Source organism: Gossypium hirsutum, chromosome A10 (assembly GCF_007990345.1).
Source record: "Gossypium hirsutum isolate 1008001.06 chromosome A10, Gossypium_hirsutum_v2.1, whole genome shotgun sequence".
Taxonomy (NCBI): domain Eukaryota; kingdom Viridiplantae; phylum Streptophyta; class Magnoliopsida; order Malvales; family Malvaceae; genus Gossypium; species Gossypium hirsutum.
This window is the reverse complement of record NC_053433.1, coordinates 117,064,970-117,083,872: the sequence shown is the minus strand read 5'-3', so window position 1 is coordinate 117,083,872 and position 18,903 is coordinate 117,064,970. Positions and strand designations below refer to the sequence as shown.

Here is an 18,903-nt window from a genome sequence, read left to right as displayed (position 1 = left end):
GTTTGCTTAATCATAATCAATATATCACAAGACTTAAAAACAGTATATCCACTACTTAAAATTCCATATTGTAAAAATCCATGATGAAAACCAACCCAATGAAGTGCCTCTTCCACTAAAAGCAGGATATAAATAAACTTGTTCTTGTTGATGAACCCCATCACTCTCAAATACAAACAGATCTCATCAATTAAAAAAAAACTATTTGGGTTGATGGAGCTATTGAGCATGCACTTACAAGTGCCCAACTCTTTTTTCCTTGTTTACATTCAAGTCATAATCCTCCTCTGGATCTCATGCTTCAACCTGAAAGGTCTTAGCTGGCTTGGTTTAGCACATGCAGCAACTGTAGTCGGAGGAAATGACACCGATCTACAAGCTTTACTCCAGTTTAAAGCCATGATAACCGGTGACCAACTCAAGGTTATAAACTGCTGGAATAGTTCAATTCACTTCTGCCAGTGGCATGGCGTTACATGTGGTCGCAATGATCGGAGAGTCATCAAGTTGGAACTGCAATTCCTCAAACTCTCTGGATCTTTATCTCCATTCATTGGAAATTTGAGCTTTCTCAAGGAGTTGAACCTTGTGAGTAACAACTTCCACAGCCAGATTCCTCAAGAAATTGGTCGCTTAAGAAGATTGGAAACATTACAACTGTCCAATAATTCCATGACGGGTGAAATTCCTTCCAATTTATCCAGCTGTTCTAAGCTTACATTTGTCAGTATGAGAGGCAACCAACTAACAGGAGAAATACCTGCTTCATTGGGTCTCTTGTCAAACATGAAAACCTTGGGTTTTGCCATCAACAGATTGAGAGGGAGTATACCACCTTCGTTTGGGAACTTGTCATCTCTAGAGGCACTTATTTTGAGGACTAATGCATTGAGTGGGGTTATCCCTGAAGATATTGGACGACTGAAAAATCTTTCATTTTTCTCGGTAGAAGAAAATGCAATTTCTGGTATTATTCCGGGCGGAATGTTCAATCTCTCCAATATTAGAAGCTTTGATATTGGTGGAAACAATATTCAAGGTGCTCTTCCTTCTGATTTAGCAATCACTATGCCATATGTTGACTTCTTTTCTGTATGGGGACACCAAATCTCTGGCAAAATCCCAATTTCTATATCCAATGCCTCGAATCTCAAGGTACTTCAGCTTCATAAGAATAGACTTATTGGAAACCTCCCTTCCTTTGAGAAGTTGGATAAACTATTTTATCTTCTTCTAGGCACAAACCATTTGGGAAATGGAAGAGAAGGTGATTTGAACTTTCTCTGTAGTTTAGTCAATAATACCAAACTAGAGAGTCTAGATATACGAGCAAATAATTTTGGAGGGGTACTTCCGAAATGCATTAGCAATTTTTGTAGCACACTTTTATCTTTAGTAATAGAAAATAACAAAATATTGGGGAGAATCCCTGATGGGATTGGAAATCTCATGAATTTGGAGGTGCTACGGGTATCACAAAATCAACTATCAGGTCCCATTCCTCTAAACATGGGGAGGATTCAGAAACTAAATACATTTGACTCTCGTTATAATTTTCTCACTGGGACTATTCCCTATTCTATTGGAAATTTAACAGGGTTAATGTTCCTTGCTTTAGGAGCTAACAATTTTCAGGGCAATATTCCTTCTAGTCTTGGTTACTGCCAAAATTTGCTTGTATTGGGTCTTTCTTACAACAATCTTAGTGGATCAATACCACCTCAAGTACTTGGACTTTCATCCTTGTCCATTTTACTAAACTTATCATCAAACTATTTGACTGGTGAGCTTCCCGTAGAAGTAGAAAATCTGAAACATCTAGGAGATTTGGATTTTTCAAAAAATAAGTTATCCGGTTTGCTTCCAAAGAGCCTTGGTAGCTGTGTAAGTCTAGAGAGGTTGTTCCTTGCTGGTAATTTGTTTGAAGGACCCATTCCTTCATCTTTGAGTTCATTGAGAGGTCTTGTGGAATTGGACATATCTGAAAATAATCTTTCAGGTGGGGTTCCAGAATTTCTTGTGAATTTTGGTGCATTACAGTATATAAATCTCTCTTTCAATAATTTTGAAGGAGTGATACCAAGTGGAGGTGTCTTTAAGAATGCAAGTGCTGTATTTGTTGAGGGAAACAACAAGTTATGTGGAGGCATCCGTGGATTACATTTGTCAGTATGTAACTCGAAAACATCATCAAAGACTTCTCCTAGATTCAAAATTGTAATTGTTGTTGTTGTTGTTACATTAGGAGTGACTTTGGTATTGTCTATTATTCTCATCATTTGGTTCAGAAAGAAGAAAGTGCAGCAACCGATATCAACTTTTGCAGAAAATTCTCTTTTATGGTTATCATACCAAAGCATCCTAAAGGCTACCAACGAATTCTCCATGCGGAATTTGGTTGGCTCGGGGAGTTTCGGTTCTGTATACAAAGGAATTCTTGAAGAGAGTGGAGTAGTTATTGCAGTAAAGGTTCTTAATCCTTTGGACCATAGATCATCTAGGAGTTTCTTGGTTGAATGTGAGACCTTGAAGAACATTCGACATCGGAATCTTGTCAAGGTATTAACAGCAATTTCAGGTGTTGATTATCAAGGCAATGATTTTAAAGCCTTAGTTTATGAGTTCATGGTAAATGGAAGCTTGGAGGACTGGCTGCATTCTTCAACAGGTATCAGTGAATTGGAGACGATGAGAAAGCTAAACTTCTTCCAAAGAGTAAGCGTGGCAATAGATGTTGCTCATGCACTTGAATATCTGCACCATCATTGTGAAACATCGATCATTCATTGTGACCTCAAGCCTAGCAATATTCTACTTGATGAGGAAATGGTTGGCCATATAAGTGACTTTGGCTTAGCGAAAATCATTTCTGCAGACGAACTTAACTCTCCTACTAAGGTGTCAAGCTCGCTTGGATTAAGAGGAACTATTGGTTATGCTCCTCCAGGTATGTTCACTTCAGTATTTTCTTCCATAATGTAAAAGCAAAGCATACAATCTAACATCAAATTTTCATGCTCTCTGCAATTATTTCTATATGTAATTGTGATGAACTAATTGTAGAATATGGCATGGGAAGCGAGTTGTCAACAAAAGGTGATGTGTATAGCTATGGCATCCTACTGCTTGAGATGTTTACAGGAAAAAGTCCAATCGATGAAAGGTTCAGAGAAGGTTTAAGTCTCCACAACTTTGTTAAGGCAGCACTGCCTGAACGAATAATCGAGATTACAGATCCTATTCTTGTTCAAGAAAAAGTGAGACGAGGAACTCCTAATGTAAACAACTTTAGAAATGATAGGTACCTTCAGTGCTTGAATTCTGTTGGAATATTTTCAAATATTTATAGTATCCCAATAACTATAAATGAATGGGTTTAAAAAATCAAATGATATAACTTTTGATTCTAAATATTTTGAAAATGGGGGGAGATTGTTGGAATATTTTCAAATATTTATAGTATCCCAATAACTATAAATGAATGGGTGTAATTAATCAAAAGATAAAACTTTTGGTCATTGGTCAAAAGTTATATCATTTGATTTTTTAAAAAAAGAATTATAACTATTCAAAAAATATTATTTGAATAGTTACAAAATTAAATGAATAATTATTATTATTTATTTATTCATAAAGACACCTATTGAAAGATGTCTCTATGAAGAGACATGAAAATTCCTATAAATAGGAATGGGATTTCATTTGGAAATCATATCAACAAATTCTAATATTATTTCTTCTCTTCCTTCATTTTCTAATATTATTAGATTATTCTATAAAGTATTGCTGCAGAAATCCTTTGTAGAAATTGAGTTTTTGTTATACATTACTCAGTGCATAGTGGACTATTCTCGTCAGTGTAAAACGCAAATAGTCATTGGCTTCATTGTATCCTCGAGGTTAATTTGCTTGGAACTCGTTTGCACACTGAAGATAAGTGGGGGCGAATATAACCTTAAAGATAGTGGCTTGATACACGCCTTGGAGCCTGTCCTATTTCTTCTTTTTCTTTTCGAGTTCCGATCGTGTGTTCGAGTTTTTTCCTTACCGGAGTTTTGTACTAACAAATTAACTATTCGAAATAGGACTCACTTGTTCTGCTGAATCACCCAATGAGCGGATTGACATGAGTGATGTTGTTACCAAGCTTTGTTCCATTAGAGACAAGCTTCATCCAACTCGATTGCATCATGAGGTTGGAACTTAAATATATTGCTTAGTAGAAAGGTAAGTTATTTTCTTATCTTAGCAAAATATTGTATCATTTCATAACTTAAGGTATATTTCCACTACTTTTGGAGATAATTGTTATGTTTAGATGATATGAAGAAGTAAAACAGATTACCTTGTATTCAATATGCAGGTATCTAAGGTGTCGTATGGATAAAGTTGAGAGGCTTGGGTCAGTCAAAGTGTTGGATTTTATCTTTTGTTCACATTCTACTGGGTATTAGCAGGTCTCCTCATTTCGCCTAAAAGCACTATGCTTTGAGAAAAGAATAAATATGCAATATTTATAGCTTTCCACCAATAATTTCTCAGTGTAAATTGTATTAATGCTTTGTTCTTCTCTTTGCTTCTTAAACTATTGGATCCTCATCTAATAAGAACTGAAGATAATGCCATTAAGCTTTGATTTTATCTATGTTACTCGAATTTGGAAGAATTTATTGAAATGTTTGATAAGAGTTTATTTGATTTTACAGCTCAGTGTGATTAGTAATTACCGAATATTAATCTCATGATAGATTCTTATCATATTTTCAGCGCACTAGAACTCATATACTTTATTGGCAACAATATAAATACCAATCAATTTAAGACTTAATCAGAAAATTCTTCTTAATTTTTACGAAGTATTATAGTTGTTGGTGTTAATCTCTTAATCTAAGTTTCATGTACTAAAAAATTTTAGAACCCTCGTAGGGATATTTCAATAAAATCTCTATAAATGAATTTCTATTTTATTTCCACCTCCTTTTCCTTCTTAAATAAAATCTTAAATTGCTCATTGAATATTTTTTCTTTGACCCATTTTAACATAGTTTCAAATTTTAGGACTGAAAAGCTAAAGGGAGTTTTACAAAATCTCTATAAATCCTTAAATAGAATAAGTGTGAATAGATTATGGACATTAAGTAAATTCAAAGCTATAAGAGATGCTTGCAAACAAAGTTCGTTATGATCTAATTGCATTGGATCAATGTTTTCTTTCATAAGAGGACTTTGTGATTGTCATTAAGCACGAGTAAAATATCAACAAATATTGAGTATAGTGTTAAGGTAAATTGCAATGTCAAATAGAGATGTTAGTTTAAATATTAGAAATGGTATTTTTGAGAAGGACAGTCACAAACACTAAATATGGACCACAAAATGTATATGAAAGATATCTAAAAAAAACATAAGCATAGACAAGACTACGTTTCTTTTGGATAATTTCCATATTTTATTATTGGTTAAATTCTATTATTAGTTCATGTACCTTGCGAAAGGTGTGGATTTAATCCATGTACTTTAATTTGATCAAATTTATTCCTTATAATTTTCAAATTTGTCAATTTTAGTCCCTCTACTTTTGAAATTTAAAATTTTAGACCTAACCCAAATGTTAGCAATTAAATTCGATTGGTTAAATTCAATTACTAGTCTTGTACTATACATTCAGATGTAAATTTGGTCTATATTCTCCAATTGGATCATTCTAAGTCCCTATGCTTTTCGAATTTTGAAATTAGTCTTGATGCAAATGACAGTTATTAATCTATTACCTATATTTTTAATGAGTAGTATGTGAAAATAACAAGCTGACATGATATTACATATATGATAATATGTTTTCCACAGTAGATTTTAGAAAGAACAAAACTAAACTTAATGAATTTAATAATTATTGTTTGGTGATAAAAATGACCAAATTAAAGTATGTGGATTAAACCCACAACTTTTATAAAATATAGGGACTAATAACATAATTTAACTTTTTTTAATGTTGAAATCAATAGATTTTTCAGATAAGAATTATCCGTAGTTGCTTGCTTTCAAAATTGACATGGATTAAATTGCTCCAAAATTTTTTGAGAGGGACCAGTTTGCTTAATATCGAAATTGAAAGGGAATTGAGAGGTCTTTTTACCAATAATTTGAGAGGAGGAAGTCTAAGTTGCTTTAAACAATCTACAGTAATTGTTTTGAACAATCTCATTATAGGTTCTGATCATATAAGTTTTTTTTTGACACAATACTTAGAACTACCCAACCCATAAATAGGAGGATAATGTACTTCAACGCACTCGAATTCACATCCTCCTACATTGACAACAATATCTATGCCAATCAAACTAAGACTCAATCGACACAATTATGCATTAATTAAAATCACAATTTCTTAATTAAATCCATCGTATCATCAATTTTAGTACAGCCTATAATAAGGAAAAATAAATATTTCAAAACATTAAACAACCAGCAATACAAAACTAGTTAAATATATAAACAACTACCTCCTATAAAGAAATTGGAACATTAAACATATAACTTTATTTATTTATTTCTACCTGATCTTTGCTTTCAATTTGGTTTCTAATTATTTAATAAATGGTTGCATGTCACGAAACATTATAACAATAGCCATAGGGAATCTAATGTTGAATATCACAATAAATTTTTTTGGTTACTTATAAAACATGGCAAAGTCCGAACAACAAACGCGACTCGAACTTAGGTCATACTTAGGGTGGTGAACACCCTTAACCATTAAGCTATCACATGAGGTTTATCATATCTGTTTTTTTTAATATAATGTTTAACACTATCCATAGTCTCTTTCCAACTCTTAAATAGGAGGATAATGCGTTGCAACACACTTGAACCCACGTCCTCTTGGACTGACAATAATACTAATACTAATCGAGTTAGGACTCAATCAATAAATATAATAATAATTTTCTATGTTTTCTATTGGCTTCAGTCAAGTCTGGCGACTATGTTTTACTTTAACATAATGAAAGAGGCAATTCTTAACAGCTAATCATTTGAGATTCGCATTAGGGACCAATTATATTGTATTAATCTCTAATGTGAAGACCCTAATAAATTTAATTATAGAGTACCCAATAATTTTATTTAAATATAATCTAGTCTAATTTGAATTCGGATAATAAAATAGAAGACTAATTTATACTGATATTATAAATATACAACTATATATAAAAGGTGTTCCTTTCAAGATAACTGTCTTTTTCCTTTTTTATTTTAACATGAAAATATTATGGTCAAATTTCATCTTTAATTTTTTATAATTATGTAAGGATGGTTAAATTTCAATTTTGATTTCTATATTTCACTCAAATTTGAAATTGAACCTTTATATTTTAATTTGACATAATTTAGCACATCGATTCTTATAATGTTATTAGTTAGTTTAAATACTTTATTTTGACTAAAATGCTAATGTGAATTTTTAAGGATTGTTAACATCATTAAAATTATTTATTAAATTCAAGTCCATTACGATGTCACTTTTTTGTTACATGGATGCTAAGTGAGTATCTTTTTAATTTCAAAATGCCACGCTAGCAAATTTAATAATAGAATTATAACAGTGTTAACAAATAGACTTAAAATATTAAATTCGAAAAGTAGAGAGACTAAATTCCTGAAAATAAAAGTAATGAGATTATTTCTAAATATACGAAAAGTACAAGAACTTTGAGCATATTATAACCTTCAAACTTTTACTATATAATTTAATTAGAAAATAAATAATAAACCCAACGTGAAGCGTGAGTGAAACCATACTAGTATTATATAAAAGGAATGCCACGAGGATTCTTTATCTAGCACACATCCAACCCAATTTTTTTTTCTTTTTTAAGGTTATATAATAATAGTCAAATTTTAGTTTTGATCTCTATATTAAGCTTAAATTTGAGATTTAATCTCTATACATTAATTGTCAACATAATTTGGTCCATTAACTTTTATAATGTAATTAATTAGTCTAAATATTTTATTTGACTAAATGTTGACTTGAATTTTTCCTAAGAACACCATTATATAAAAAAAAATCATATGATAAGTTAAATTCTAACAAGAAAAATACACATGCATTTTAATCAAGGCTTTGAAAGTTTTAAATAATATTTTAAATTATGTTATTAGTCTTTTTACTTCATCAAAGTTATGGATTTAATTTCTATACTTTAATTTAGTCAGTTTTAGTTCATGTACTCTTCAAATTCTAAAATTTCTGTCCTCACAAAATAATAGCGGTTAAATTCATTAAGTTCTACTATTTTCAAAATTTGATACAGCAAACATATTATCATATGTGCAATGTCATGCTAGCTTGATATTTCCACATGTTACTAACTAAAAATCGAGTTAACGCATTAACTACTATCATTTGTATTAAGACTAAAATTTCAAAATTTAAAAAGTATAAGGACTTAAAATGATTTAACTGGAGAAAATGAACTAAATCTACAACTATACAGGACTAGTAATGATTTCAAAATTCAAAAAATACAGAGATTAAAATTAACCAATTTAAGAATTACAGAGACTAAATTTGATAAAATTAAAATACATGAATTAAACTTACAACTTTCATAAAGTACAAAACTAATAGCAAAATTTAACATAAATAATATTGATTGAATACTGAATCTTGAAAAGGTGCCTCATGTCTTGGTTGATCATTTTCCTCAAAGGGGGTAACCAGCCTTGACTTATTTGATTGTCCCACTCTTTTGAGGCATTTTCTTTCTCTTGTTTCTTGTAATTTTGCTTTGTTTTGAACCTTTTTCGAGTTGTTCTTTTGGTGCTTTCTTAATGAATAAATTTTTTCTTAATTAAGAAAAAAATGATGGTGTTAATTATTTGGACTAATTAATGTTATTATAATAGTAAATAAATTAAATTTTACTAAGTAAAAAAGTACAATAATTAAATCTCAAATTTAAACATATATAATAAAATGATCATAATTATATTATGACCAAAGATAATTTATATCTAACACAAATTATACCAAATAAAAATATAGTAATTAAATCAAAAATTAAAATTTCATGTTTACATACAAAATTAAAGTTCATGTATAAATTTGACATTTATTCCAATTATTTATCATTAATTTTGTCTGATCATGCATGACGTCTTATATGAATAATTATCTTTTTTTCTTTTTTACAATTTTGTTATTATTAAATTTAATAAATGTAAAATGACGTTTTACAGATCATATTTGATACGTTTATATATATATATATACATGTTTCTAGTATTATTGATAATCTGTAAGCGATAAACTCGGCATGTGAACTCAATTAAACAAATTATAATGTAAGAATCAGTCATATTAAACAAATTTTCATAATTCAATCCAACAAAAACAATGCTCTATAAATAGGTTAAAAAGGTGGTGGAGTCAAATATGTTCCCAAGAACCAGAAGGAAACATTCTCAAATAGAAATAAATCAAACTGATTCGAGTTATGGAAGTGGGCAATTCTTTTTTTATTGTTTGCATCGAACTTATAATTCTTGTCTCATGCTTCAACTTGCAGGGTCTTAACTTGCTTGGTTTAGCACATGCAGCAACTGCAGTCGGAGGAAATGACACTGATCTACAAGCTTTGCTCCAGTTTAAAGCCATGATAACCGGTGACCAACTCAAGGTTATGAACTCCTGGAATAGTTCAATTCACTTCTGCCAGTGGCATGGCGTTACATGTGGTCGCAACAATCGGAGAGTCATTATGTTGGAATTGCAATTCCTCAAACTCTCGGGATCTTTATCTCCATTCATTGGAAATTTGAGCTTTCTCAAGGAGTTGAACCTTGCAAGTAACAACTTCCACAACCAGATTCCTCAAGAAATTGGTCGCTTAAGAAGATTGGAAACATTACAACTGTCCAATAATTCCATCACGGGTGAAATTCCTTCCAATTTATCCAGCTGTTCTAAGCTTACATTTGTCAGTATGAGAGGCAACCAACTAACAGGAGAAATACCTGCTTCACTGGGTCTCTTGTCAAACATGAAAACCTTGAGTTTTGCCATCAACAGATTGAGAGGGAGTATACCACCTTCGTTTGGGAACTTGTCATCTTCAGAGGCACTTATTTTGAGGACTAATGCATTGAGTGGGGTTATACCTGAAGATATTGGACGACTGACAAATCTTTCATTTTTCTCGGTAGAAGAAAATGCAATTTCTGGTATTATTCCGGTCGGAATGTTCAATCTCTCCAACATTAGAAGCTTTGATATTGGTGGGAACAATATTGAAGGTACTCTTCCTTCTAATTTAGCAATCACTATGCCATATATTGACTTCTTTTCAGTATGGGGAAACCAACTCTCTGGAAAAATCCCGATTTCTATATCCAATGCCTCGAACCTGAACATGCTCCAGCTTGATAGGAATAGACTTAGCGGAAATGTTCCTTCCTTAGAAAATCTGGATAAACTATCTATACTTCTTCTAGGCACGAACCATTTGGGAAATGGAAGAGAAGGTGATTTGAACTTTCTCTGTAGTTTAGTCAATAATACCAAACTAGATAGTCTAGATATACGAACAAATAATTTTGGAGGGGTACTTCCCGAATGCATTAGCAATTTCTCTACCAGCCTTCAATTTTTAGAAATAGAAAATAACAAAATATTGGGGAGAATCCCTGATGGGATTGGAAATCTCATCAATTTGGGGGTGCTGCAGGTATCACAAAATCAACTATCAGGTCCCATTCCTCTAAAAATCGGGAGGATTCAGAAGCTAAATACATTTGACGCTCGTAATAATTTTCTCACTGGGACTATTCCCTATTCTATTGGAAATTTAACAGGGTTAACAGTACTTGCTTTAGGAGTTAACAATCTTCAGGGAAACATTCCTTCAAGTCTTGGTAACTGCCAAAATTTGCTTGTATTGGGTCTTTCTTACAACAATCTTAGTGGATCAATACCGGCTCAAGTACTTGGACTTTCATCCTTGTCCATTTTACTAAACTTATCATCAAACTATTTGACTGGAGAGCTTTCCGTAGAAGTTGAAAAATTAACAAATCTAGGAGATTTGGATTTTTCAAAAAATAAGTTATCCGGTTTGATACCAAAGAGCCTTGGTAGCTGTGTGAGACTAGAGAGGTTGTTCCTTGGTGGTAATTTGTTTGAAGGAACCATTCCTTCATCTTTGAGTTCATTGAGAGGTCTTGTAGAGTTGGACGTATCTGAAAATAATCTTTCAGGTGGGGTTCCAGAATTTCTTGTGAGTTTTAGAGCCTTGAAGTATTTAAATCTCTCTTTCAATAATTTTGAAGGAGTGATACCAAGTGGAGGTGTCTTTAAGAATGCAAGTGCTGTATTTGTTGAGGGAAACAATAAGCTATGTGGAGGCATCCCTGAGTTACATTTGTCAAGATGTAACTCGAAAAAATCATCAAAGACTTCTCTTAGATTCAAAATTGTAATTGTTGTTGTTGTTGTTATAATAGGAGTGACTTTGGTATTGTCTATTGTTCTCATCATTTGGTTCAGAAAGAGGAAAGTGCAGCAACCGATATCAACTTTTGCAGAAAATTCTATTTTATGGTTATCATACCAAAGCATCCTAAAGGCTACTAACGAATTCTCAATGCGGAATTTGGTTGGTTCGGGGAGTTTCGGTTCTGTATACAAAGGAATTCTTGAAGAGAGTGGAGTAGTTATTGCAGTAAAGGTTCTTAATCCTTTGGACCATAGATCATCTAGGAGTTTCTTGGCTGAATGTGAGACCTTGAAGAACATTCGACATCGGAATCTTGTCAAGGTATTAACAGCAATTTCAGGTGTTGATTATCAAGGCAATGATTTTAAAGCCTTAGTTTATGAGTTCATGGTAAATGGAAGCTTGGAGGACTGGCTGCATTCTTCAACAGGTATCAGTGAATTGGAGACGATGAGAAAGCTAAACTTCTTCCAAAGAGTAAGCGTGGCAATAGATGTTGCTCATGCACTTGAATATCTGCACCATCATTGTGAAACGTCGATCATTCATTGTGACCTCAAGCCAAGCAATATTCTACTTGATGAGGAAATGGTTGGCCATATAAGTGACTTTGGCTTAGCGAGAATCATTTCTGCAGACGAACTTAACTATCCTACTAAGGTGTCAAGCTCGCTTGGATTAAGAGGAACTATTGGTTATGCTCCTCCAGGTATGTTCATTTCAGTATTTTCTTCCATAATGTAAAAGCAAAGCATACAATCTAATATCAAATTTTCATGCTCTCTGCAATTATTTCTATATGTAATTTTGATGAACTAATCGTAGAATATGGCATGGGAAGCGAGTTGTCAACAAAAGGTGATGTTTATAGCTATGGCATCCTACTGCTTGAGATGTTTACAGGAAAAAGTCCAATCGATGAAAGGTTCAGAGAAGGTTTAAGTCTCCACAACTTTGTTAAAGCAGCATTGCCTGAACGAATAGTTGAGATTACAGATCCTATTCTTGTTCAAGAAAGAGTGAGACGAGGAACTCCCAATGTAAACAACTTTAGAAATGATAGGTATCTTCAGTGCTTGAATTCACTATTCGGAATAGGACTCACTTGTTCTGCTGAATCACCCAATGAACGGATTGACATGAGTGATGTTGTTACCAAGCTTTGTTCTATTAAAGACAAACTCCATCCGACTAGAGTACCCCGTGAGGTTCCAACTTAAATATGTGGCTCAATCGAAAAGAATATATGTGCAATATTTATAGCTTTCCACCAATAATTTCTCAGTGTAATTTGTATTAATGCTTTGTTTTTCTCTTTGCTTATTAAACTATTGGATTGTCATCAAATCAGAATTCAAGATAATGCCAATAAGCTTTCCTTCGTACACCTTTTGGGGCTTGATTTTTTTTAATGTTACTCGAATTTGGAAGGATGTACAAAAATGTTTGACATGGCGAAAAACAATTTGAGTATAAAAATAAAATTTAAAGAATACAATTATTAGTTATATTGGAAAAATTATATAAAATTTTCATTACGAAATAAAAATTAACTTTAAAGTAGCATATGCAAAATTTTTATATGAATTAAAATTTTATTATTAAAAAATCGATAGTATTGGGTAAAATAAATAAAATAAGCATAGAAATATATTATATTAAAAATGAATATGAGGGGCAAATCATAATTTAACTTAATTTACCCTTTTAACTTAATTAGTGGAACCGTAGCTTTTGGGACCATAGTGGTCACAACACAAGATGGGGCGGAAATTATGTCAGCTCATTAGGCTTTAACCCAGTAGGCAAATATGAGTTTTAGGGAGAACAAGAGCTAAATTCTATCAAATATTTTACCTTTAAAAAGGATCTCATTTCACTGAAGCCACAAGGTTGTGAAAAAATCATCCTCCACGAGCAATGGCTGCTCGAACGATTGATAGCAAACTGCCATGCAAGAAAGAAATCCAATGGCCAATGGGTTCGAGGGGGAAACCCAACACACATCCCAGAGGCTATAGCAGTGTTGCCAAATGGCCCAGGATTCGGCGCAATTGAAGAAGATGTGGTCCATCGTCTCAGGAAACTGGCAAAAGGGGCAAGCAGCCGTTTCCCAAGAGATTACACCACACTTTGCTAACTCAACTTTACATGGCAGCCTATTGGAAATTAACATCCAGTTAAAGACTCGACTTTCAACGGGCCAAGGCCGGCCCATTTGATAGTAGGATTTGGAGGAGTAATGTCCCTTCGATGCTGCCTTCCACAGGAAACGGTCCGATCTCGACTCATCAAGGACGCAACTATGGATGAGTTGCCAGAAGTCAGCCCCTCGGTTCCTTTCACAGTCAAAAAGTTACCATCTAAATTCAATATTCCATTCCCACTAGTCGTTACTAACAGAACCAAACTGTTGAAGCAATGGTCAGCATGCAGCAACCAAGACTGTCGAGGGCACTACATGCAGAAGCTGCAAGTTCATCAAGCCAGCAAGCTGTGTTTTCACTTATTTTGTATTTTTAAGTTAATGCAATGTAACTTAGTTGTATTTCAACTATGTTAGGTTTATATTTGATGTAAAACTGATGGTGATTGAGCTGATAAATCAGCTTTGTTGATTTGTACAAGTTAATTAGCTCAAGTTACTAAGTTTGTTAGTGGTAGTAGGTGAAGTTTAGGTTAACCTACTGTTTTGTCAAGTTGTAAGCTTGTTTATGTATTGGCTTTAAGCCATATTCAGTTTTTTGAATGAATTCAACAAGTTTTCATCCATATGCTCTCTATTTTTAGTTTTGCTTCAAAATCTATTTGAGTTTTCTGCTTTGTTTCTGCTGCAAGTCACGAGACTTGCTCGACAAGCATTCTGTTGAAGCTTGCTGCTGTAGCACTTAGATCCAACAATTGGTATCTAGAGCCATATTCTTAGAGGACCTGTTGTAGTTCAGTATCAAAACCATGGCATCATCAGGTTTTTCACCAGCTTCACCACCTGTCTTCAATGGAGAGGGCTTCAACATTTGGGCAGTTAAGATGAGGACTTACCTGCAGGCATTCGACCTATGGGAAGTTGTTAACTCAGATGCTGAGCCAGCACCTCTTCGAGCTAATCCAACAGTTGCTCAAATAAGGCAACACACTGATGAAAGAACAAAAAGGCATAAGGCCATGTCATGCATACAGAATTGTGTGACAGATGTGATCTTTATGAGGATCATGGCCTGTGAAACACCAAAGGAGGCTTGGGACAAGCTAAAAGAAGAATTTCAGGGGACTGAGAGAACAAGGCAGCAACAGCTGCTCAACTTGAGAAGAGATTTCGAAAATCTCAAAATGAAAGAGGAAGAAACAGTTAAGCAGTACTCAGATCGGATTATGGCTGTTGTAAACAGCATAAGGCTCCTAGGAGAGCAATTCAGTGAAGCTAGAATAGTTGAGAAAGTCATGTCCACTCTACCAGAGAGGTATGAAGCTAAAATTTCATCCCTCGAAGACTCAAGGGACTTGACAACTATCTCCTTAACTGAGCTAATCAATGCCTTGTATGCACAAGAGCAAAGAAGAGCCAGCAGACAAGAGGAGCACCAGGAAGGGGCTTTTCAAGCCAAAGAAGCCTCGAGTATCAAAACTCACAAAGGAAAAAAGTTCTGGAAAAACAGGCCTAAGCCTGATGCTGCTAGGAGCAGTGACCAACTCTGCAGACATTGTAAAAGAGCTGGTCATCCAGAAGATAGATGCTGGTTTAGACCAGATGCAGTATCCCAGCACTGCAAGAAAAAAGGCCATGTTGAAAAAGTTTGCAAGAATAGAAGCAAACCAAGACAGAATCAATTTCAGCAACAAAAGGTAGAAGCTCGAGTAGCTGAAGAAAGCAGTGATCTAGAAGAACATGTTTTTGCTGTGTCATGTGCAGCAAATCAAAAGAAGGGTTCAAAGGGCTGGCTTCTAGACAGTGGGTGCACAAACCACATGTCACCAGATGCAACTATCTTCAAAACCCTGGACAGAACCTGCAAAACCAAGGTAAAAATTGGAAATGGTCAGTTGATTAATGCTGAAGGAAGAGGAGATGTGCTGATTCATACCTCTACAGGTGGCAAAATCATTTCAAATGTACTTTTGGTACCTGAAATCGATAGGAACCTTCTCAGTATAACTCAACTACTTGAGAAAGGTTACTCAGTTGTGTTCAAGGAGAAAGAATGTCAAATTTTTGATCCAAGTGGATCAAACCTCATAACAGTCACCATGACTGATAAATGTTTTGAAGTAGACTGGCCAAATGACTTACATTCAGCCTGCATAGCCTCCACTGATGACTCTAGACTCTGGCATCAGAGGCTTGGACATACAAACTACAAATCCATAGCCCGCATGGTCAATGAAGGTCTGGCAGAAAATTTCATCGATTCAGTGAAGAATGATGAGCTTTGTGAGATATGTCAGCAAGGAAAATTGGCAAGATTGCCATTTCCAACAAGCACAACATGGAGAGCATCAGAGAAGCTCCAGCTTGTGCATACAGATGTGTGTGGACCAATGAAGACTGAGTCTCTCAAAGGAAGCAGGTACTTTATTCTATTTAATGATGACTTTACAAGATACTGCTAGATTTATTTTCTAAAACAGAAATCAGAAGTTCCATCTGTGTTCCTGAAGTATAAAGCTGCTGTTGAAACTGAGTCTGGTTGCAAACTTAGAGCAATGAGGTCAGATAATGGAACTGAGTACACCTCAGCTCAGTTCCAAGCCTACTGTGAAGAAGCAGGTATCAAACACCAGTTGACTAATGTGTATACACCCCAACAGAATGGGGTCAGTGAAAGGAAAAACAGAAGCTTGATGAACATGGCAAGATGTTTTCTGTTTGAGAAGAATTTGCCCAAAACTCTGTGGGCTGAAGCTGTTAACACAGCAGTTTATCTCCAAAACAGGCTCCCAATCAAGGCTCTGGCTGAGAAGACTCCATTTGAAGCCTGGTTTGGGTTTAAGCCATCACTGGCTCATCTCAGAACCTTTGGTTGTCTATGCTACACTCAAGTTCCAGCTGAGAAGAGAAGCAAGCTAGATAAAAGAGCTCAAGCAGGGATCCTGATCGGCTATAGCTTGGTTAAAAAGGGCTATAGAATCCTAGAACCTGCTACAAACAAGATATTGGTTAGCAGGGATGTTGTTTTAAATGAAAAAGACACTGGAATTGGGAGAAGGCTGAACCAGAGGCAGTGGCTGAAGATCTGGCATTGGACCAAGTTGAAAATGATGAAAACACACCTGAAATGGATGTAGATGATGTTCCAATCAGAGGCACTCGATCACTGGTTGATGTTTATGAAAGAGCACAAGTGGCTACTGTTGAACCAAGTTGCTTTGAAGAAGCAGAAAGCCAGGAGGACTGGAAGCAAGCAATGATTGAAGAAATCAGGATGATTGAAAAGAATCAGACCTGGAGTCTGGTTGATAGACCAACAAACAAGAAGATTATTGGTGTCAAATGGGTTTATCGAGTCAAGAACAATGCTGATGGTAGCCTAAACAAGTTAAAGGCTAGATTGGTTGTGAAAGGCTTCAGCCAAAGGTATGGATCAGACTACCTGGAAACCTTTGCACCAGTGGCCAGGCTAGACACCATCAGACTGCTAGTTGCCTTAGCAGCACAAAAATAGTGGCTGATACACCAACTTGATGTAAAATCAACATTTCTGAATGGATTCCTTGAAGAGGAGATTTATGTGGAGCAACCTCAAGGTTTCAAGGTGTCTGGCAAGGAAGAAATGGTGTACAAACTCAACAAAGCCTTGTATGGCTTGAAACAGGCTCCAAGGGCCTGGTATAGCAGAATTGATGGATATCTGACCAGTTTGGGATTTGAGAGAAGTCTAAGTGAGCCAACTCTCTATGTTAAATTGACTAGTACTGAAATTTAGCTCATTGTGTCAATATATGTCGATGACTTACTGGTGACAGGAGGAGATCGAGAGATGCTAAGCAGCTTTAAAGCTAAAATGCAACAGCACTTTGAGATGTCTGACTTGGGATTGATGTCTTACTTCTTAGGCATGGAAGTAACTCAAGCTGAAAATGGAATTTGGCTTAGTCAAAAGACCTTTGCTATGAAGGTTCTCAACAAATTCTCAATGGAGAATTGCAAAGCAACCAGCACACCAATTGCTGTTGGAGAAAAACTCTCGAGCCAAGATAAGCATGAAAAGGTCTGTGAAACAACCTATCGAAGTCTAGTTGGATGTTTGTTGTATTTGACTGCTACCAGACCTGATATAATGTATGCTGTGAGTCTACTCTCAAGGTTCATGCATTGCTCAAATGAAAGTCACTTTAGAGCTGCAAAAAAAGTTCTAAGATACATCAAGGGAACTTTGTCCTATGGAATGCAATTTACCAAGGCTGAGAACTTAAAGTTAGTTGGCTATTGTGATAGTGATTGGGCAGGTTCTTTGGATGATATGAAGAGAACAACAGGTTATGCATTCAACCTAGGCTCTGGTACGATTTGCTGGAGTTCAAAGAAACAGGCAGCAGTAGCACAATCTACTGCAGAGGCTGAATATATAGCTGCTGCTGCAGCAGTTAATCAAGCCATATGGCTTAGAAAAATCTTAGCTGATCTTAACCATGAGCAAAATGAAGCAACAGAGATAATGTGTGACAACCTATCTGCTGTTGCAATTGCAAAGAACCCTGTCTTTCATGGAAGGACCAAGCATTTCAACATCAAACTTCATGCAGTTCGAGAAATGGAGCAAGCTCATGTTATCAAATTAGTTCATTGTAGTTCTGAAGAGCAAACTGCTGACATTTTGACAAAGACACTCAGTGTTTCCAAGTTTCAACCCCTAAGAACTAAGATGGGAGTTTGCAACATGCTAACCAAGGAGGAGTGTTGAAGCAATGGTCAGCATGCAACAACCAAGACTGTCGAGGGCACTACATGCAGAAGCTGCAAGTTCATCAAGCCAGCAAGCTGTGTTTTCACTTATTTTGTATTTTTAAGTTAATGCAATGTAACTTAGTTGTATTTCAACTATGTTAGGTTTATATTTGATGTAAAACTGATGGTGATTGAGCTGATAAATCAGCTTTGTTGATTTGTACAAGTTAATTAGCTCAAGTTACTAAGTTTGTTAGTGGTAGTAGGTGAAGTTTAGGTTAACCTACTGTTTTGTCAAGTTGTAAGCTTGTTTATGTATTGGTTTTAAACCATATTCAGTTTTTTGAATGAATTCAACAAGTTTTCATCCATATGCTCTCTATTTTTAGTTTTGCTTCAAAATCTATTTGAGTTTTCTGCTTTGTTTCTGCTGCAAGTCACGAGACTTGCTCGACAAGCATTCTGTTGAAGCTTGCTGCTGTAGCACTTAGATCCAACATAAACTCAGCAAATTTCCCCGTT

General features: G+C 34.8%; 2 protein-coding genes across 2 annotated transcripts; both read left to right on the top strand.

The window, feature by feature from the left end:
- Positions 1-213: 213 nt before the first annotated feature.
- On the top strand, positions 214-3,329 carry LOC121208149 (probable LRR receptor-like serine/threonine-protein kinase At3g47570; the record flags this gene model as incomplete). The annotated part of the gene is made up of 2 exons (XM_041078642.1): positions 214-2,947; positions 3,064-3,329. Coding segments are annotated over exons 1-2 (3,000 nt in total), but the record flags the coding sequence as incomplete, so codon positions are not given.
- Positions 3,330-9,500: 6,171 nt separating this feature from the next.
- LOC107931777 (probable LRR receptor-like serine/threonine-protein kinase At3g47570) lies at positions 9,501-13,638 on the top strand. Its single transcript, XM_016863709.2, has 3 exons — positions 9,501-12,207; positions 12,324-12,706; positions 13,366-13,638. The coding sequence occupies exons 1-3, from the start codon at positions 9,501-9,503 to the stop codon at positions 13,636-13,638; spliced, it is 3,363 nt and encodes a 1,120-aa protein (XP_016719198.2).
- The last annotated feature ends 5,265 nt before the right edge of the window (positions 13,639-18,903 follow it).